We start from the raw sequence: 22,855 nt of genomic DNA, 5'->3' as shown, positions 1-22,855 counted from the left end.
GACAGGTTTTTTTTTGTTTGTTTGTTTGCTTTAATTTTCATGCACTTCACCTTGTCACTTCACAACAACTCTAAACCCCATGAAGGCAGCACCGTGGACAGCTGCTGTGCCCTCTACAGTGACCAAGAGATCTAGTGGCCTCTCTGGCACCTGACAAATAGCTTTTAGGTTGAGTTTATTTGAGTTGAATCTTCAAGGTTACTTCTACCCTAAAATTACGTAGGAAAAGCTGAGTAACATCTCATTTTATAAGAATTTTCTCTCCTTGCATCCTCTGAAACATTTTGAAAATCATTATCTTCCGGGTGAAGGTCAATGGCATTCTGCAAAGCTGTATCTGATTGTGTATTACCTTTTCTTGGGAAATAAAGTGAAGACGTTTGTTCTGATCCCATGGAGCCACACCTGATGTTTATGTCCTAAAGGAGGAAAGACGCTCAAGAATCCCAGCACCACCCCAGTGCCATCCAGGGATCACAGACAGCATCTCACTCCCAGTCGGAAGCTTTATGCTTTGCCATGTCAACACTTAGAGAAAAAAAGCAGAATCATTTCCATCTGGCCAACCTACTCTACTTCTCTCTCAAACTGATAATCCCAGGGAGGCTTGCTGGTGTGCACTGACTACCCTAACATGCTGGGGCCTTACAGCAAGAGTCTGACTGTTCCCCCGAGGCCCACATTTTTGTCTTTATAATTAGAATGTTTTTAATAGGGGTACAGGTACTATGTACATTTATTCAATATTAATTGACCTGAATTGGGGGAATTGTCAAGCAAAGAGGGGGAGGTTATCTGAGTATTTTGCAATTACTGTTCTTTGGCTGCTCCAGTTTTCTCTTCCTACATCATAAACTATATCCAAATTTAGCAGCTTAGAAAAGCAGCCATATTATTATACATTAGAATTATGTGGATTAGCAAGGCTCAACAGGTGATCCTTTGGCTGCACGTGGTGTTGATTGGGATCATCAGGTGGCAGGTCCACTAGCAAATGGCTGGTCTGAAAGATCAAGGTTGCATCATTGACATGCCTGGCAAGGTTGGTAGAGTGGTTGGAAATCTGGGCCCCTGGTCGACTAGATTTCCTCCAGGTGACCACTCCAGCCTAGTGATCTCAGAAGAATCTTGTAAAAAACATAAGAAGGAAGCTGTGCTAGCTCTGGAGACCCGCAGAGTGTCACTTTCACCATGTTATTAGCCACAGTCATCACTGAACCCACTGAGACTTAGAGGTCTTAAACCCCACCTGTCGGGGGAAGTGTGTCAGAGATTTTACAGTACCTTTCATCGGCAAAGGGATACACGGTGACAAAATAAGGCAGTTTCATATCTCTTAGTAATGAGCCAATCCATCAAAAGGAAGTTATTACTCAAACATTAACCAAACATACAAAAGAGCACCAGGGATACATCTTAAAATCATCCATGTGCCTTTCACTCATTTACTGCTCAGATCAATTGCTGTCAACCCTTCCACCAGAATATCAGGCAAAATATCATGCAAATTGGTCCCTTCACTTATACTTCCTGCAGGTATTGATTTATAGAAGCTAAACTTTATTGAGAGCTAACTAGGGCTGACGCCACAGCTCAATAGGCTAATCCTCCGCCTGTGGCGCCAGCACACTGTGTTCTAGTCCCTGTCGGGGCGCCAGATTCTGTCCCGGTTGCCCCTCTTCCAGGCCAGCTCTCTGCTGTGGCCAGGGAGTGCAGTGGAGGATGGCCCAAGTCCCTGGGCCCTGCACCCGCATGGGAGACCAGGAGAAGCACTTGGCTCCTGGCTTTGGATCAGCGCGATGTGCAGGCCGCAGTGTGTCGGCCACGGCGGCCGTTGGAGGGTGAACCAACGGCAAAGGAAGACTTTCTCTCTCTCACTGTCCACTCTGCCTGTCAAAAAAAAAAAAAAAAAAAAAAAAAAGAGCTAACTAGGTGCCAGACATTATGCTAATTACTGTTGAAAGCATTATCTCATATCACTATTCATACCACAACTATTAGGTAGATATTACCATCATTTCCATTTGATAGATGAAGAAAATTAGATTTATTTTGTGAATTAAAGTGACTCACACATTATCTCCAAGCCATTTGATGGAGGGATGTAGAATGAAATCTTGCAGGTGCCTGGCTCGATGGCCCTCAGTCTGAACCAGACAATTCACACTTACATGAGAAAAATTCCTTTGCCCAGAGGTGCAGCATTACCTGCACCCTGGCTTCTGACCTTTGGATGGGCACCTCCAGTGCAGATCTTACAGAATCTCCATCACCTTGTGTGAATACAGTCAGTGACTCTCTGTGCATCAGTACCCCATGCTCAGGTATTAATCTATTTTAATTCATCTACATTTTATTTCCCATTCAGAAACAAAATGACATGAGGGAACATCAAAAACTCATGGAAAATGGAATTAAAAGATAAGCTCATTGTGGTGTAAACTTTTAAATCGATGCATAGTTTTTATATACTATGCATTTTCCCCAAGCTTTCTGAAGATCCCTCTTATGCATGAATTACAAAAATTTTGTGCCAAAATAATCTTTTAATTCCATTGTTCCACAAACTTTCTTTTTTAATTTTACTTGAAAGACTGAGAGACAGAGATTTCTCATCTGCCAGGATGGGACAGGACAAAGCCAGGAACTGGGAACTCATCTGGGTCTCCCAATGGATGGCAGGGATCCCAGTACTTGAGCCATCACCTGCTGCCCCCAAGGTGTGCACTAATAGGAAGCTGGAATCAAAAGCAGAGCTGGTATTCCAATCCAGGTACTTCAGTAGGACATGCAGGCATCCTATGCCAAGCACCCAACCTCCCATCAGCTTCTTAAAGTAACTATACGAATAACTCCTTGAGCAAGGCAATAGTCTTGTTTAAAGAGAAACGGAACTTGGGCAACAGAGATGTTTGCAGAAAGGATGAGCTGTTCATTAGCTGTCATGCTATAACTGTCCTACAAGAGGTAACAGCTCTGAGAGCAGAGTTAAAAATAAGGTTCCAAAGATTTCAAAATATAAATGGCACAGAGATAATTAAGATAGCACAGGATGGCAGTCTCTGGAGTTAAGTTACAGCCATCTTGTGATTTAATTAGTTGCAGAGGCACTTACCCGCCCCCGCCTGGATGTCACAGAATTACTTCGTGTTTTCTTCACTGTGGGATGGAGAGAGACTGAGGTGTTCACAGGCATGACTTCCCTCAGCCCCAACGTGGATGGAGGGTTGTTGTCAGGCCCAGGGAGCTCAACCGATGAGAGCCTTACCAGGGAGGGAGGAAGCAAACCAGGCAGGCAGCGATGTGCTTGGCTGCTGAAGGGCCCACAAGCTCTAGGTGTGGAGCTTCCGTTTGCTCTGAATCCCAGGGCTGGAAACTGATCTTCTCACCTCATCTCGGGGTTGATCTAGATTCCAAATGGCAGCTGCTCAAGTGTGGCCTATCCAGTAGAAATGCAAAGTATTGCAGTTTTCCCTTTCACATCATGAATATTTAGAACACAAAGGGAACTAGAAGGGGGGAGGGTTATATTGTACAGATGGAAAACTTAGTGTCTACATGTAAACATCTATATGAGAGTTACATGATAGGTTTTTCTTGTACTTTATCAGCTATCTTATTTTCACAAATAACTTTGAAGTAGGAAAAACAGAAGTGAATAAAACTACTGTGTGTGTTCCTCTGTCAGCCTTCTTCCAATTTGTACCAAAGACCTGGGTATCACTATAACTAGTATATACAGGTCATTTTATGCAGATATTTCACAGGCAATATTACCAGAGCTTTTCCAGGAATCTGAGTAATTAATGTATTTTCTGATAAAAAAAAATTTAAGTTTTTTGTATGCATTCATACCATTTTATGGTTTGCAATAGGTGTTTCAATTATTAACTTCTGAAGTTAATCAGAACAGTAGTCATTAGTCTTTTTATTCTGATCATAATGGTAAAAAACAGGAGATCTACCCTCAACAAATCCTTAAGTACACAATATTGTTAATTATGTGCATATTACTTCTCTTGCTGATTCTGAAGTTTTGAACAAATTCATATCCGCTTTTGCATCTTCAAAGGAGGACCAAATTTAATAAGGTGTTTTTATTTAAATTGTAAATTTTTCTAATACTAGCCTAAATGAAATAATAAACAGATTAAAGTAGTATATTCTGACCAGTGGTATAAATTAAAAGAAAAATAGATATGTAGTTACATCAAAGATTTATCACCTTGAGTTAGTTTGTGTAGTAAAAATAATGAACTGATATAAATAATGGCAATGTAGGGTCAAGTAGATTGAATAGGTGTGGACATGTGGTTCCATGTTTACCAGTGCAGGCCATTCAATGGGATCACATTTTTGCAAAGCCACGGAGGCAACTGCTTGGGACAAGGTCACCTTGAGAATACGGTTATGGTTAGGACAATCAGTTTGCAGGCCCAGGAATCTACAAACATAGTGCTATGGTTGAAGAGGAGCATGGAATAGAAAGAAAGAAATTGCCAAAGAGAAATTTTCCAAGTTTATGATGAAAAATCCAATAGCTTCTTGCCTTACCTATATAAAGGAAGTTCTGTTAGAGAAAAGGGTATCTTAATTCAAATAAGAAGTGAGAGAACCTTCTCAGACATGATTTAGACCCCTGTAATTTCAATCTGTGATTCTACGTTAGGTCCTTATGTCCAATCCAAAAATTGTCCTTTTTTGCACAGGCCACAGCAGGAATCCACATTATTATTGTATCAACTCCATCTACTCATGCTGGATACATGAATTGGGACAGACCAGTATCATACAATGATTCATGCATTTATCTGTATAGGACACATAAATAAATATCCCATAGTTATCAGGTTTTTTTTTTTCATTGTATTTGCTGGATAATTTTATGGTGGCAACTCTTTTCCCTACACAGGGATTTCATGATTCTTTCAGCAGGATACATTTGTCTAGAGAAACTTATTTATCATAATTAACCTTCATCCTTAAGCGAACTGAAAATCTTATGATAAAGGTTATTTTTTTATTATTTATTTAATTGAAAGGCAGAGTTAAAGAGAGACAGGGAGAGAGAGAGAAAAAAAGAATATCATCCACCCACTGGTTCACTCCACAAATGGCTACAACACCTACGGTTGGGCCAGGCTGAAGTCAAGAGCCAGGAGCTTCATCTGGGTCTCCCACATAGGGGAAGGGGCCCAAGCAATTGGGCCATCTTCTACTTCTTTTCCAGGCACATTTGCAGGGAGCTGGATGGGAAGTGGAACAGCTAGACTCAAACCAGCACCCATATGGGATCCTGCCATCTCAGGTCGTGGCTTAACCCATTAGACCACAATGCTGGCCCCAGTAAAGATTGTTTTTTTTATAAACACACAAAATATATGTAATGAAAAAAGGAAACATGTCAGCTCTTAGGAAATATTTAGCCCCTCTCAAAAGCCTTAAAGGAAAAGTTGTCCTTACTATTGAAAAGACAGTAACCAGTGTGCATGCACTCTTCACACTGCCAGATATTTAGGCCATTAAGGTCCCCTGAAATGGCTACTTTCACTAGAAGATCCTGCCACTACATACAAAGATACCTTGCATTATCTAAGGGAAAAATCAGAAATTTTGTTGTTAGGGCATGTTTGTGAGCCCTTGTTCATACGTACACTTTACACAGCACTTGGACCATGAGAATAAAATGGGACACTGAAGCAGGGATGGAGTGGACAGACAGGCTTCCCCGGTGCTCCTAGTTACCCGCCCTGGAAGCACTGGTTGACCCAGAGTCATTCCGCAGGAAATCAGCAAGGCCCTAGTTACGGCATTGGGCTGAAAAAGTTGACAGTTGTAAAAGCTGACGCTGTTTTTGAAACCTGGTGCTCTTTAAGCACATGAGTCTTTGCCTCCTAGATAATTCTGTATTTTTCATATAAAAAACCATCTATCTTAAAAAGCTCCTCACCAGTGAGAAGTTATAGTGCCCTATAACCCTGAAATTTTTTTGATGTAAGGCTTTGGTTGAACATGGTTGGTTATATAATAAAAATAAAATTCGGTTTCCTCACACTAATACTGTAAAAGAGCTAACAATAAACAGCATCTTACATTAATAATATATTGCATTTACAAAGTAAATTATGTGATATATGTCCAGTATATTTCCACTGCATGCTTAAAATATTCATGCACAGAGAAAAGGGCATATACCAAACAGTTTATAATGTTATCATGGCAGGCGGGATTATGGGTACATTTTTCTTTCTTGTATTTTTGTAAGCATTTGATAATCAGCATGTGTTCCTTTTTTTTAAAAAAAAAGGAGATGTTTTAAGGTTGCCTACCAAGGGCTTTAGTAACTGAAAAGTTTAAGAGCTCTTAAGTCTGCAAATTAAAAGTCCAGATGATGCTGTCTACAATGACAGCTTCTGGCTTCAAGTGGCTATTTAATTATTTAATTAAAAACAAGTAAATTGATTCAGATCTTCAATCATGCTAGATATATTTCAGGTTTCAACTACCACATTTTCATCATCACATAAAGTGCAGAATGGGTTATCAAATTCCTGGCCATTAGTCCCTCTGAGATGCCCCACTAACCTTCAGCCTAACGAGTTCAGAGTGAGTGACAGGTCAAAGCCTACCTCCCAATTCGTAGCTCTTACCTCCACACCACCATTATTATCTTCTCCAGAAGACGACAACTTCCCAAACAAGACTCAATTCGGTTCACCTCAACGTGCTACCAGAGACATTTCTTGAGAGCTTACAGTGTGATGAGTGTGGTAATAGGCTATGAATACAGAAAACCAAGTAAGAGAAGTATCCCTGGCCATGGGGGATGTCCAAGTACAAACCCAGAAGGTCATGCCAGGTGCAGCGACAGCACAAAGTAGAGACAGCTCTCTCTTATTGGGAAATCCAGAATCACTTCTGATAGGTACATATGCTTGAATTGATATTTATACATCCAAATTCACAAATCAGCCCTTCTCCTTTAATAGTTTGTTTTCTCCAGACCCCAGAAGAAGAGAGGTCTGACCCCATTTTTCAAACACGATTGATTCTTGACTGAATGTTGTTTTGACTTCACGTGGACTGGTTAGACGTGTTCAACTCAGCACTGCGATTAATTTTCTTGTTTTTCAGGCCTGGTTATACACATGCAAAATAATTTTAAATCTTCAAATGAAATAAAATACAATTTTAAGATTTCATCATTCAGTTCATTTTGGACTATATAAAAGCAAATACGATTTTTGAAGGAACAGTTTTTTTCTACCCAGATGTTTCGAAAATGTATAAACACAGCTTCAAACCCTGGAGGGCCCCCTTTTCAAATAAATTATGTTCCTGCATGTTCACAGATGCAATGCTTTTGGTGGCAGAGCGACTGGAAGGGCCATTCAACATCGAGTCGGTCATGGACCCCATAGATGTCAAGATTTCTGAAGCTATTATGAACATGCAAGAAAACAGCATTCAGGTGTCTGCAAAGGTATTTGCATTAATCATGTATTTACTCTTACATAATACAGGCACAGTAACCTAAAATGATGTAGGCAGATATGCTGGCTGAGATTATAAATTCTAACAGGCTACCAGCGAGCTTTTCCTGTGAGCCACAAATTTGCTACTTCATTAAAAAGGTTGAACAAAATGGCATTGAGAAGGGAAACAATTTTTTAGTTCACAACTACTCAATCATGAAGAAATTATTGGCTGCCAAAAAGTTTCAGGGAGCTCAAGTATGTTGACTAATCCCTCACATTTGTGGGCAGTTGGGGGGGGGGGGTCTTTTTAAATGTTTGAAATTTTTGCACACCCTCACTCGGTTCTTTCTCTAGTAACTTCTAATTATATCTTCAGCTATGCAGTCCAGGCACGTGTTCTGTGGGTTCAATGGTAAATAATTAAACATCCCATCTGACTCCCTTTTAAGACTATGGTGTAACCTTCATTAATGAATCTTCAGGGGAAAATGTTCCTTTGTATGAGGTCAAGCACACCTTACAAGGAAAAAAGTAGCACATTTTCATAAATCATTGGAGACAGAGCTCTTGGGTTTGCAGCTGCAGAACACAAATACCAGGTGCACAGTTTTTATTTGTTCCTGCCCACGTGAAGATAAACAGGACCCACTTTAAGCAAAACTGAGAAGTTTTCAGTGGGTCTCCAGCTTGTCTTGCATCACACACATTTTCTCCATGTTGCTGACTGTACAACGTCTCTCTGTTCTTCCTGCCATGGACCACAAACCAAATCTATGTCAGTTCTTTAAAGCTAGTGACTGAGTGATTGCATTTTAATTGAAAGTCATTGTCACTAAAATATATCGGGCAAAGAGTTGCATGATTAGCTTTGTTCAATGTTTTAAATCCTTTGTGAAATTTCAAATAGAATCAAGAAGGAGGAGAAGAAATTGCAGAGCAGAAAGAGAGCCATGGAATCCCCCTAGATCTCTTTGGCTGAGCATGAATCAAACTAGACTTTGGCTTTTCAGGGTAAACTGGCAGGAAGTGGGGTAAGAAAAATCTGCACTGTGTTTCATTCTCTCTGGGAGATGGATGAGCTGCGAGTTTCCTAGGTCTACTTCTGCGTTTTAATGAGCTCGGGGTAGCCTCTGTAAAGGAAGATGCTCCCAATTACCATCACCTGTTGGGGAAATAGCCCATTTGGGGTTTGCATGAAAGGCCATTTTCTTTCTTTCCTGTGAAATATAGCAATCATCTCTTCCTCTCAAGTCTACTGCCTAGAAACCAGTCCATGTTGTTTTGAGAGTCCAAATATCCCAGCAGTGCTTGAGTAACTAGGCACTGAGGTTGCTGAAGTTCAAAAGCGCCCAGGAGAATAAGACATGAAAAACATGTGGACCACAGTATTAGTGGTTGGAGCACATCACACTTCCCAGGAGGCGGCATCTGCTTCCGTTGCTGTGCGCTCATGCACACTCTCCTCTACCTTTTTCCATCCATTCTTTCAGCAGTAAGTATGGAGAATCCACGTGGCAGACACGGTTCTAGATATGGGCAATGGAGGAGTGAACACCATGTTCCACCCTCATCAAATGCACTTTCTAATAGCAGAGTCAGATATTAAACAGCTAAACAGTTACGTAAATTAACAGACTGAATGCCATGTCAGACAATACTTGGTACAAAGAAAAAAGCTCCTTTTGACAGGAAACTTCTTTCATGATGTGAATTTAAGAAAATTTAATTCTTACAAATGTAACAGGTTCCTAATTGTTTTCCTGGCATCCACTTTTGAAACCCCTTCTCTTTCCTTCACCCAACAACCAAAGTTTTCCAAAACATAAACAAGAGGATATTCCCCTGCTTCTCCTTTCCATGACTCTTTTTGCACTTACAATGGAATTCAAACTTTGGCAAGGTCTTGCATTAACTGACCTCTGCCTACCTGTACCTTCCTTCTTGCCCTCTGTCCTTTCGCTCACTGTGTAGCTATGTGAGTTATCTCCATTCCTTGCGTATACATGTGGCTTCTTTTGCTTGTAATGCCTCTCACTCCTCTCCCTTTGAGTGGGTCTCTCTTGTGATTCACTATCTCAAAGGTCTACCATAGTATCTATTACAGATTGGAGATACAGTTTGTTTGGTCCTTGCTCTCTAACAGTCTTCTCCTGCCTTCACTGATGTAAAACCCCATGTGGGACCAGGATCACTGCTGTATATTTAAAACCTAGTGCATCACATGTCACACAGAAAGTATAGGCAAATAATTTGCTGAATTACTGAAAGTACTAGTGAGTGAGCTCCAAACAACTTTTAAGAAATCAATTTATTTCAAAAAAGTAGGTTACCTACTAGAAAAAAAAATACTTATTGTGAGTTGAGTATTCAGTGTAGCAGCTAAAGCACCACTTGGGAAACCCACATCCTGTACTGGCACGCCTTAATGTGAATCTTTGTTCTGCCCTTGATTCCAACTTCTTGTTAATGCACACGCTGGGAGGCAGCAGATGATGCTCAAGTGGCTGAGTCACTACCACTCACATGGGAGACACACAATGAATCCTTGGGTCTTGTCTTTGGCCTGGGCCAGCCCCAGATAGTGTAGGTTTTTAAAGTAAACTAGTAGATGAGATTCTCTCTCTCTATGCATTTATATAATAAAAATTTAAAATTTATTTTTAAATTGAAAAATATATATATAAATATGGCATTCAACATGTTTTGAAATATGTTTACATTACAGAATGACTAAATCAAGCTAACAAACGTGTTTATATCTGACATCCTTAGCATTTTTCTGTAGTGAGAACACTTAAATCTCAGCAATTTTCAAACATAGGAAACGTTGTTATAAACTATAGTTCAAATCAAGTATTTTCCTAAAAATTGTCCAAGAGGTCAGATGAATCCATTTTATTACCAAGATTTGGATAAGACATTTTTATGAAATTTGTCCAACTATATTATAATAGTATTGCTATTAATAAAGATTGTGCTTTAAAATGACACACTGATTTGCAAGAAATGTCAAACCAAGAGCAGAGATAGTACAAATAATAGAGATAGCAGTAGGTAGTAAAGATAACCCATAAAACACTCATATGAGGGAATTCGGTAGGTAGGCCAGAAAATAATCTTAAATATCCAGTGAGCTAGAAACAAACAAAAATCTTGTTGACTTGACAAACAGAAGAGGTGTAGAGGAGTCGAGGAGCAGGAGGGCAGCCAGGTTCTTCTGGAGAGAAAGATGGGGGGCAGGATCTGGAAGAACCACAGTCAGCTTTCAATGCTGTGGAAAGGCAGGGGTGGTTGGAATTTGGATAAATTGAATAGGAAACATCAACAGAATTTTCTGGTGCTGTAGATATGTCCTGAAAACAAGCTTTAATTCATGAAAGCAATGGAAGTTAATTTTAAATTTAGAAATACATGGTTTCGCTTTCCCTGTAGGCCACATCCATGAAATCACGCATGAACTAGAGTCTAAAATCAACATTTTAGCTAACAACTGGGTGGCTGGATACACCCTTTTCCAAAGGAGCCCTCAGTCACTGTTGATGAACAGTCTCAGTTAAAGATGTAGGCTGGGGGATTTATAGAACCAGAAATGGTGCTGGCTTCTAATAGGAGAGCTTCTGTGGCCAGAAGCTAGTTCATAACGTGCAGGGAAATGGGGGTAGGGTGGGGAGAGACATCCTGAGAGTTGTAAAGCTCACAAATTAAAGTGACTTTTTACTCTAGGATGTGATTGACAAATTTTTTATTTTACTAAGCCAGTTAGAAGACAGCAGTTAAAGTTAAAACACTTTTATTAAAGTAGATAGAATTTATTTTTGGAGGAAAAAGGAAGACCTTTCTCTCTGTCTCTCTCTCTCTCACTGTCCAACTCTGCCTGTCAAAAAAAAATTTATTTTCAGAGTCTCTTTCTTGAAAGCAACAATATTTATAACTGCCAACTCATATATATTTAATGCTTACTGCAAGGGACTGAACTAAGTGCTTTCCATGGTTTATATTATGTGATATTTATAACAGGGTTCATGATGAGGTAAGACTTGCCTCTTATTATGCAGGTGAGAAAAACAAGACTTAGGAAGGTCTCATGGTGTAAAGGTTAGAAGAGTGTCTGAATCCCAAACCCATCCTAACTGCTAAACCCACTGTGATCTTAGTGCCTGCAGACATTATGGGCAGAGTCCAGTGAACGTTTGCTACATCCATGAAGCATTAAGACAAAGTTCAGTAGCCTTCGGTGGAACCTGCCGGAGAAGACACAAGGATAGAGCCAGGAAGACTCAGGCCATTTCTTTCTTCCCGATTCCCTTTACGGCTGAGCCTACTACTACTTCCTACCATGAAAAATTCTAATTAAATATTTCTCTAATCCAGCCCAATCGTCCATTTCTCCCAATCTTCCTAAACTTTTAATAGTAAAGATGATAAAATTCTTTCTCCTCTCTTCTGTATCTAAAAGCAGAAGATGAACATACCATAGTTTCAGATATGAAATCCCTTTCCCCAAACGCTGTCATCCTATCTAGGGACAGAACAGCTAATCTTTTTGTACCTAATAATAGAGATCAGGAATTAGTAGGATTTACAGACTAATGAAAAGATCTCTCACCCTGTATCTTCACACTCGTCTCAGATCTGTTTTTACAAGTATTGTCACATCCTTTTTCTTCCTCTATTCAGCCAACAGGGAAGCAGTTAGGGGTTAGATATACCGAAATTCCTTCCAAAAAATACATTGGCTATATCAAGTTGCATAGGAAGTTATAATATTCTGGTAACACTGTAACACACATTTCAACCTCTAGATTTTATATACTGTACAATACTAGATACATATATACTTTGCCAAAGACTGGGGCTACAGCATATTAAAATTTTTTTGGTTCCCTTTCAAGCAAAGAATCATTGGGTAATAATGACAACCATCATGGTTCCCACTGGCCCAACACCTACTGTGTTCCTGTGTTCATGCAACAAGCACTCTACCAGGAATCCGGCATGAGGGATAAAGTAGAGGGAACAAGCAGTGTCTCTGCTCTTCCGTCAGCCCTACTGCAATCTTGAAAAGCAATGTTTCCTTTCTTTATAGGAAAAGAATGTTAATCACAGGGAGATTACATAAGCAGCCTGAGGTCGCACAACAAAGTCGCAGAGCTGGGATTGCAACCCAGACCTGTCTGATGCCAAAGACAAGGAATTTCCCAGCATACCATGCTGTTTCCTTAATAAGTACTTTCCAGACAGGACCAGTATGCTTCAGCACTGGGGGGACCAGCCATATACGGGGAGGTTTGTTGCCCACAACATACTACAAGTGACTCACTGATAAGAAACCTGAGTCCTTAGTTCTTCAAACCTCAACCAAGCTTATTACATTCACCATCATCTCAGTCTTCATCAAAGATGAGAAACAGGCTCACTCACCATTCGACCAAAATCAAGTAGTTCATAACTCTGCAAGTTTGTGGAAATTCCTACAGGAAGAAGAAAAAAATAATTCAGTTTCTGCCTTTGAATTTCAGATATGTAGATAATCTCCCTCCTATCCTATCAGCAAAGATGAAACTGAGCTCATGAGATATTTAACTATATTAGGAATAATTTTAAACCTAATCTGGAAAAAGATTGGTTTGTCATATATAATCTATATTAAGAAGGAAGACTTATTAAATTCCAATTGAAACCATCCAGTCAATTAATACTTATTACAGAAGAGGGTTGAACCCATTACAGAAGAGCAGGACAGCTTTCAGGTACTTAATTTTCTCCAGATAATTCTTTTTGAATGAAGAGTATTAAAAAAAACTACGAGAACAGAAAAGAGGATGTGATGTCTGTAGTTATCAGGTCTTTGTTTCCTCGTCTGTGAAATGAGAGGTTGTCTAAATGTCCCCTTTGCAGCTCCAACAGTTTACAGTTTCACAGACATTATCACTTTGCTCATTAGACAGATTTCTGTATAAAGCATTGAGATATTTTTCTTTTTCCTTTGAAAACATTCAGGGATAAATTATATCTTGGGAGTCCAGATGGAGAAAGTATCATCTTTCAGCTAGAAGTCAGTTCAAATAAATAGAAATACAAATAAATGTATTTTCTTTCCAGTAGGATTTATCTTTCCTTTCCCTGGGCTTCTCTATTTTATGTGCCCTTCTTAAGGCAGCAAGCACATTATTCCCTGTGTTATGATTACTTTTGTATTTACTTTCTCCTACCCAGGATTCTAAGTTATTTGAGGATAAAAGTTACATCTTATTCATTCCTCCATTCTGCAGAGAGCCTTCCTAATGCACATGGGAGAAGAGCACATTTTGCGGAGTTAAATTTGGACCATGAAAATATAATGCCAGCGAGACTTCAATGATAAGAAATAGAAAACATCTTAAAAACGTACTTGAGGTTAGACTAGCATTCTTTTCGAATAGCACAGCAGTTACCAGGTCAGTTGCAAAATCAGGCATACCTAGGACATGATTGTCTAAGTTGTGTGATTTGGGGCAAAGTATTTATCTATCTAAACTTAGTTAACTCATATCAAAAATGAGGACTCTAATACTACCTATCCATAGCGTTGTTTGAGAGGAAAATAATATAACCCAAGTAAAATGCTCAGGAGAGATTATGTCAAATCAAAACCACTCATAAAGGAAAATCGTCTAAACTGTTATTGAAAATACCTCCACAACAATTATTCTAAAGAGAATTGATTGTGTATCTTCTCTCAACTATGATAGTCTGTGCACTTATTTTTAGCATCCAAGATCAGAAAGATAGGTTTCCTATCCATACCGCGGTATTTGAAATCCTCAGGAATGGTGTTCTTGTTGATGGTGAAGCATCACACAGGAAAGGAGACTTAGCTCTGAACAAACGTCTAGCAGGGAGCAGGCTCAAGCACGAGCAGAGTTGCAGAGGATTAGAACAACCTGACCCTTGCCTATGCCCGTTGGCCACACCAGCATCACCACAGCAGAATCTGAGAGGCATTTCAGTGGCCTTTGCCCAATGTCGCACCATTCTTAAACAGCAAGAAAAATTGGCCCTCTCTATGACAGGTAGTTTGGCACCATATGTCTGATCTCAAAAAAAAAAAAAAAATGCTCATACTATTCATAGAGTTGTAAGTTCTGTTTCCACTTCAGATTGTTTTTTTCAGGAAAAGAGCACGTTCTCAATGATGTCTAGTTTCACAATCTTTTCTCTGGTTTGCTCCAAGCTTCTATGCTGCCCACCCGTTCTCAATTACAACATTCCACCAAGAAACAGTGACCTCGAAACAAGTTTTTTTCTTTGATTCCTTCATTATTGTACTGAAAATCAGGGTCTGTCCTATTCCTGTTTGTATCATTACTGGATAACAGAGTCAGATTTTTAAGATGCTACATTCAGATCTGGGTTGGAGAGAGATGCACTTTTAATATAGTAAAATGAAAATTTGGGGAAAAAAACGTTTATGTTCGACTTATGCAAAATAAATACAAAACAAAGTAGTTTTAACTTTCCTTTAAAGGGGTGTTTCTATAAAAGGGGTAAAAAATTTTCTCCTTCTGAGGATAAAGGAACATTCCTGATTATCTCTAACCTTTGCAGATTTATCTTAAGATTTTCTTTTACTTTCATTTCAGGATAAAAGATGAGATTACATTTAATGTAGTCTACTCAAGAATAGAGGACTGAAAACTCAATTCAGATTTTAACACTCAATGTGTATGTGTGTGTGTTTAAGATCTTTATCTTTTTGAGAGGCAGAGTTACAGACAAGAGGGAGAGACAGATCTATCTACTGGTTCACTCCCCCCAAAAATGGCCTCCACAGCCAGAGCTGGGCCAATCTGAAACCCGCAGCTACTTCTGAGTCTCCCACTTGGGTGCAGGGTTCTAAGCACTTGGGCCATCTTCTACTGCTTTCCCAGGCTATCAGCAGGGAACTCCATCAGAAGTGAAGCAGCCAGGACTCAAACTGGTGCCGACACTGCAGGCAGAGGCTTAACCCTACCATGCCACAGTGCCAGCCTCTATTCAGTGTGTTCTCAGGCTCAACAGAATTCAAGGATCGTTTCCTTCCCATTTTTCTCTGCCTGAAGTACTGAATTCTCTCCACAGGACCATGCTTCTCACAGTGCAGTGAGTGTGCCTTTGTATTAGAGCAATTTGCACAGCTTCTACCCAGTCTCAGAAATACGACCCCCGGCCCTAGCTGTTACATCATCTGCTTTAACTCTTAGGTTTTTTGCTTTCATTCATGACCTCACCTGTACTTAAATCTATAAAGAAGCCACTTGGGTGGGGGAAACATGCTAGTTTCTGCCCATTTCCATGGTGTAAATGCTCCCAGCGTGGCTGTTTCCAAGCTACCAGCATGGAATCGCTGACCACAAGTATACTTCCATGATATATTTTCAACTGACAGAGTTAACTGCCACAAAGAACAGTGAACAGTGAGACATTTAGGGATTAATGAGTTTTTGGTATGTATTACCTTTGTTTTTATTGTAATTTTTATAAGTGTAAGTTCATACAACTTCCTTTTCAGGCACCACTGTGTTTAACTGGCATGCAAACATCCTGAGACTCTAACGCGAGGCCTCATGAGCCAGTAAGAGGCAATTTGAGCACACAACTGCTATGCTGGAAAGCTGTCTCTGACTGCACGCTGAGTCAGTTGCTCCTCTGGGTATTCACATCATACTCATCACATTCTGTCGTAACTCCCTGATCTCCTAGCAAAGAGCAGGCATATATCTAATTGGCATTCCTAGCACCCATGTTTAGCCAGAGTGATACTGAGCAAAGTATCTATTGAGTCATAGATCAAGCGGATGGTACAGAGCCAAGCTGCTGGAATTTACATGTTTACTAATGTTCTGCAAAGTGAACGTAAGGGACTGCTTTAAGCCTTGAAAACAAAGACCGCAAGAAATAATCATTTTGTCAAGTTGAGAGGGTTAAGGTTTCTTTTCTCTCCACTCTGCTTTGCTCAGCTCCTTGTGAATCCTCCCCGCTCACTATTAGGAAGGAAATATCAAGGTGTTCTGTTGAAAGAATACAAAACCTTCAGGAAAAAAAAATTCTCAAGTAAATGAAAAGAATTTACTTTTATTGAGGAAAGACTTTAAGAAGTATGCAATGCATCTGACAGAAATCCTGGAACCAAGCTGTGCCAGCATCAGGAGGAAATTTTTAAAACCTTAAAACTGACATGGTAGCTGGCTTTTGAAAACTGAAGTCAATGAAAAGTGGCCAAAATTAAACTGATGATTTGATTTGATTCAGTAGAATCCAAAATTCTCTTCAGAGAATCCTGAGACTATCCAGCGACTCAGAGTTTGCCAGAGAACTTGGCCAGGGGATGGTTGCAGTCAATCTTTAAATTAAAAAAAAAAAAAAGCAAGAATCAGAGAGCAAAGCAAGAGAAGGGAGAAGGAAAGGAAGAGGTAAGAAGAATGGTGAGATTGTTCTGAGAGGCCAGGATGAAAGATTGTTTTCTTAGAAGGCAACCCCTAAAGCAAATTGCCAAATTAAAAACCCTGATATTTAAAATATTTGTGTAATGTCTACAATGATTTTATATCTGAGGAGGAAGTTATCAAAACATCCAAGTTTATATGTAGAAAATCACTTCTTAAGATATTAGTAGAAAGCCATTAGCATCCAGAAAGAAAAGTGTATAAAATAAGGCCCCCGGACACAGTTCAATCTTACGTAATGGAAATAGGGTTCTCTTTGTACTGCCAGGCATCACAAAATGTTTTTAAAATGTTTAGCTCACATGTATGTACTAGTGACACATGAATGTTCCCTATACACACATTTCGGTCACCACTTCCATCACGAGAAAAGGAGGGTGCTTGGTGCTGAAGGTGGAGGGTTATCACCAAGCATAGGACACAACTGCTGTGACCTGCGACCCACATCCAGGTGCTGCTGCCTGGGAAAATCAGGAAGGGCAGCTTTCTAAGAACCCGCTTCATCGGTATTTCGCTGCAGATGGACACAGCCTGAAGCTGAGCCCAGTTACTCTAGTCTCCACTCATCTCCAGTCCTTTATTTCATGGTTTCAGCTGGCCATGGTCAACTACAGTTCAAAACTCTTAAAAAATTCCAGAAATAAACAATTTGTAGGTTTTCAATTAGGTGCTGAGTGTGATAAAGTTTTTTATCTCCCAGCTCTGTCCCACCCTGGACACAAAATTACCTTTTTGTCCAGCGTACCCATGCTGTGTATGCCACCCACCACTACACACTCAACACCCATCATGGTTATCAAACCAGCTATCCACTGTATCATCGCTTATGTTCAAGTAGCCCTTATTTTTCTTAATAATGGCCCTAAAGCACAAGTGCTTCCTGGAAGTGAAAAGGTAAAAATTTATCAGGAGTATGTATGTACAGGGAAAAAATGTCATCATATGTAGGATTTGATCTTAACTGAGCTTTCGGGCATTCACCAGGGATCTTAGATCATATCCTCCACAGATATGTGGACCCCTGTATTTCCATAAACCGAGGTTCTGAGTTCACTAGCCCCTCCCCTGACCAATCAGAGTGCCATCTGACTATTTTGTGTTCAAAGTCTTTCCCTCCCTAACTGGCATATAAAGCTCAGTGAGCATTATCAAATGACCCCAAAATTGGGATTTTTAGTTATCAGTTGAACCAAACTTGTTGATTTGGCTTTGCTTTAATTTGGCACAGTAAATGGAGTAAAAGGAATATCAAAAGATTTTTTTTCCATTTATATGCGTGATTTATTGCATTTTCTTAAGGCTAAGGAAGAACTGTTCAGACTTGGTTTTGAAGAGGCAATTGATTATTTGAGATAAAGTGTATCAAGTACATAGCAGAGTGAAGTGTCTGGTCAGTGATGGAAACTCAAAATTTGCTGGTTCTCTTTTATTTCTTTTCATTCTCATTACAGAAACCTGCATGCTAACTGCTTTCTACAAATAAATGTTTGCTCAAGGGCAAAATTATCACTAAAATTTTCATTTGTTCAGAATCTTTCATTCTTGATGGTTCTATTATCAGTTATTTAATTAGATTCTTCCTAAGAAATTTAGAACACCAATTTGTGAGGATAAATTGCATTTTAGAGCACCTAAAATGTAATCTATAGATGTGGAATTGACACTTGGAGATGCAATGGCTTTGAGCAGCCCTTGTTGAGGAACAATTTATTTTTTCATACTCTTTGTTGAACTCTTTACTTAGTATAGAGTTAATCATATGTGTATAAAGTCAATTGAAAATAGATCTTAGTAAAAAATAATGAGAATAGGAGAGGCAGGAGGTGGAGGGGTGGGAGTGTGGATGGGAGGGCAGGTAAAATGGGAAGAATCACTATATTCCTAAAGTTGTATTTATGAAATGCATGAAGTTTCTATTCCTTAAATAAAAGGTTTCTGGGGAAAAAATCAAATCACAGGTAACCCTGGAGCTGAAGACAACCCTGAATTTTGGTAAAATTTGTGAACCCACAACTTTCTGATCAACCTACACTGCTCTGTCTTTGCATATTTCTCTTTCTCCACGTCAAAGATCTCACCTTCCTGTGCCTGGGCTTTTGCAACTTCTTCTTCTTGAAATAAGCATCAGTGAGATGTCTGGGATTTTCAGACTACTGATGGCAATTCTCATTGGGGTGGTAATGACAGATTTCGCAGGTGTTCTGCTGAGGAACTCAGGGGAAAGAGGTCCAGTCGTAAGGAGCAAGCCACGGCTCAGCTGCTTCTGCCAAACCACCCTCTGGTCTCTGTGCTGCCGTGAGGATGCTCACAATGGTGCTGGGGTGATGCTGCCCGCAGTCACTCATGAGCTGATCGAAGGGCTCTGTGTGCAGCGCACCATCTTCAGTGGGATAACACCTAGCTTAACCACACTGGTACCCCCATTCTGTCGCCGCCAACTGGCAGTGTGATGACTGTATCAAGAAACGTCTTGTTCTTTTCTACCCTAGGTTTAGGAGCTAAGTCCTTCCTCTTGTACTTGGACTTTGTAGGATACATAGCAGATTGGGAGTACCTCCCAATTATTCTCATGAGGACAGTGTTTCAGCTGCAGAGGGTCCCTTTCCTGGGCTTTTTATCCTTAAGGTTACTCTTTTTTAACTTTACCACTGGCATCCTAGCCTTCTTGGCTTGAGCTTTTTCACCAAACCATCTGAGAAGATGGGAAAGAGCTCATTCTTGACTTTTTAAACATACACTATGTGCTGGGACTTCTTACAGATTCTTACAGTGGTAGATAAATGTATGAAATCTTAGTCTTTATAGAGCTTAACTTACTCATCCGTAACTCTGCATGATCAATAGATTTATTACTGATTATTGTTCTACTTAATTGCAAGTTACTTCAGTTAAAATAATTACCTTTATGACTCCCATTTTTAGCATCTTTTCTATGCACCGTACCATTTTATCTTCAGAGCAGCCTTGAGAATTGGGGAAAATTTGTTACCCCAAGGTTACACAGGTGTAAGGAGAAAAACAGGCTAGTGCTCCAAACTTTCAGAATTGCTCATGACCTGTTGCTGTGTACTGAATGTATTTGTCCCTCTAGGTTCATACATTGAAACCCAAGCTCCCAGCTGGTAATACTAAGGAGTAGGGCCTTTGGGAGGTTATTGTATCATGAGCGTAGAGCTTTCATGAAGGGGATTAGCGCCCTTCCGGAAGACAACGATGAGAGCTCCATCACCTCTTTGAGCACACACAGAAGGCTCCACCTACGTGAGGCAGACAGTGCATTCGTACCAAACACCCAATCTGCTGGTGCCCGGGTCTGGGGCTTTCAGCCTCCAAAATCATGAGCAATAAATTTCTGCTATTTGTAAATGACCCAGTCTAAGATATTTGTTATAGCAGCCCAAATAGATTAAGACATCTGTCCATTATACCACAATGCTCTCTTGTAAAATAATAGCTACCCCTGTACATAGTATCTGTGGAGCCAATGCAGATGATATCTGCTGTTTCCCTGAGTACAAATGGGATATATTTGAATTCGCTAGATAGTCATCTAACAAATAGTTCATCCCTTAATACCATAATATAAATTAGAATCTAATAGGTAAACAAAACATTACTCTGAAAACATCAAGTCTGATTAAATCTAGGTAAGAGGGGCCGGCGCTGTGGCATAGCAGGTAAAGCCACCGCCAACAGTGCCAGCATCCCATATGGGTGCCAGTTCAAGTCCTGGCTGCTCCATTTCCTATCCAGCTCTCTGCTATGGCCTGGGAAAGCAGTAGAAGATGGTCCAAGTCCTTGGGCCCCTGCACCCACATGGAAGACCTGGAAGAAGCTCCTGGATCCTGGATTCGGATCAGCCCAGCTCCGGCCATTGTGGCCAACTGGGGAGTGAACCAGCAGATGGCAGACTCTCTCTGTCTGTCTGTCTCTCTCTCTCTCTCTCTGCCTCTCCTTCTTTCTCTGTGCAACTCTAACTTTCAAGTAAAATAAATAAATCTTTCAAAAAAAAATCTAGATAAGCACTGTTACCATATTTAATAACAAAGATTAAAGTTCCGTTTGCAAATTTCAAATTGGCATACAGGAACAGCAACTCCTTTTCCACCACAGTAAGTACTTACTGAGTAGAAAGTGAGAACATAGAATTTTAAAGACACAGGAGGTGAAGCAAGATTTATCTGCAGCCCTTTCTTCTCAGGTTGCCAGCAATGACTTTTGCAAATGTATAATCAAGCTGCAAAAGACGATGCAGAAGATAAACAAGACAAAGAGATGGGGGTATAAAGCTACACGTGCCTCCGAAAATGCACGCCATGTTCATTTAAAGGAAATATGTTAAGATGATTAGATTTGGATGCAGACCCCTAAGACACAGCACTCAGACCTGTTAGCACCACATGTCCCGCCCCTCCTCATCCCTCACAAACTATAAAATGCCTCCTCTTTCAGTTCTTCCTGGCTTAATGTCAGCTTCTTTAATCTCAGAATGCCAACATGCTTCTGAGACATTATCTTAATAATCCTCTTAAGGGAGAAGATTCGTGAGCCAGATAGCTTCCCGAAATCCAGGAGCTTTAGACTCCTCTAGGTGGGAAAGAGGACTCCTTTGTAGCATCTGTTTGCACTGGGGCTTCCAAACACTTTCTCAAATTATCTAATTATCCCTTTCAACTTCCCGTGGAGGGAGGCAGGCAGGGGATAACGCTGATTCTGTTTCTTAAAAGGGTGAGCTAACGATGTGCCTCACCATAAGGTGGCTTATCCTGCAGTTACATCTTCTAGAAATTTCTGTTGTGTTTTAAAGCGAAGGCCTTTAGTGTCTTGAAATAGTATTCTCTCAAAGGTAGAAGAGGATGGAATGGCTGCACAAATGCCTCTAAGTTATGCAATGCTATCTGAATCACTTCTCTGCTTGGCAGATTACAGACCCTCCACACTGCAGCTCAGAGTATGCTCTCAGCTAGTCTTGGGGGGCACCCCCAGGGGAAACTCAGCCCAACCAAGTTGGGGAACACAACAAATGACATCATTGTTTTTCAAGAGTCAGAACACCTGTTATCTTGAAGCTGCCTTTGTGAAGATGCCTGATTCAACTGTGACACGAGAGACTGGTTGCTTTTACAGCAACCATTACTCCCCGGAAATATTTTGCAGAACACATTTATGAAACATCAACCCAGATATTTTGCCCCCCAATGTCCTTCTTCAAAAAGCACAACTTCTAGAAATTACAAAGTATAAAGTGATATACTTAATTACTATTGAGCACTTACTCTTCTGATGCTGGGTTGTTTTCCTGCCTCATGTGTTATCATCACAGTATGTCTGTCTGGTGAATAATGTTCGTCCTACTGTGCTGGCCTCCACTCCATCCATCTGCCACCTATCTATGGAGTTCCCCTGGGTTTACTTAAAGCCAGTTGCAGGGCTTTAAATACTACCTTTTAGGCTAATGATCTAAATTTCTATTTCTAGGCCTGGGCAACTGATTAACTGATTCTCACTTAACTAAGTCCTTTGACTTCACATCGTTCTTCAACTGTTTCTTTCCTTATTCAAAGTATTAAATTGGGGGCTACTCAAGCCATCAGAGAAAAGGCTCATTGTTTTTTATTCATTTTAAAAGTCAAGAGTCAGAGTTAGAGAGAGAGAGAGAGAGAGAGAGAATCTTCCATCCATTGATTTACTCTCCAGATGGCCTCAATGGTCAGGACTGAGCTAGGCCAAAGCCAGGGGCAGGAGCTTCATCGGGGTCTCCCACATTGGATACCAGCATCACAGGTGGCAGCTTTACCCATTTCCCACAGCATTGACTCCTCATTGGTCTTTGTATCAACCTAGCCCTGGGGCCCCTGGGAGCCATAAACCTTTACCAAACTAGACCACTGCTATAGCCAACTCAGAAAATTG

The 22,855-nt window shown here is 40.2% G+C and overlaps 1 protein-coding gene across 4 annotated transcripts in view; it reads left to right on the top strand.

Moving 5' to 3' along the window:
* GPC6 (glypican 6) overlaps positions 1 to 22,855 on the top strand; it is a 1,178,567-nt gene that overhangs the window by 1,047,181 nt on the left and 108,531 nt on the right. For all 4 annotated transcript variants that reach the window (XM_002713000.5, XM_051850542.2, XM_070048691.1 and 1 more), the window contains exon 5: positions 7,353 to 7,483. In XM_002713000.5, the coding sequence (XP_002713046.1) occupies positions 7,353 to 7,483 (131 nt within the window). The remainder of the gene's footprint in view (positions 1 to 7,352; positions 7,484 to 22,855) is intronic.

This window comes from Oryctolagus cuniculus, chromosome 9 (genome assembly GCF_964237555.1).
Source record: "Oryctolagus cuniculus chromosome 9, mOryCun1.1, whole genome shotgun sequence".
Classification (NCBI taxonomy): domain Eukaryota; kingdom Metazoa; phylum Chordata; class Mammalia; order Lagomorpha; family Leporidae; genus Oryctolagus; species Oryctolagus cuniculus.
Note: the sequence above shows the minus strand (reverse complement) of the source record. Positions and strands in the feature narration are given on the sequence as shown.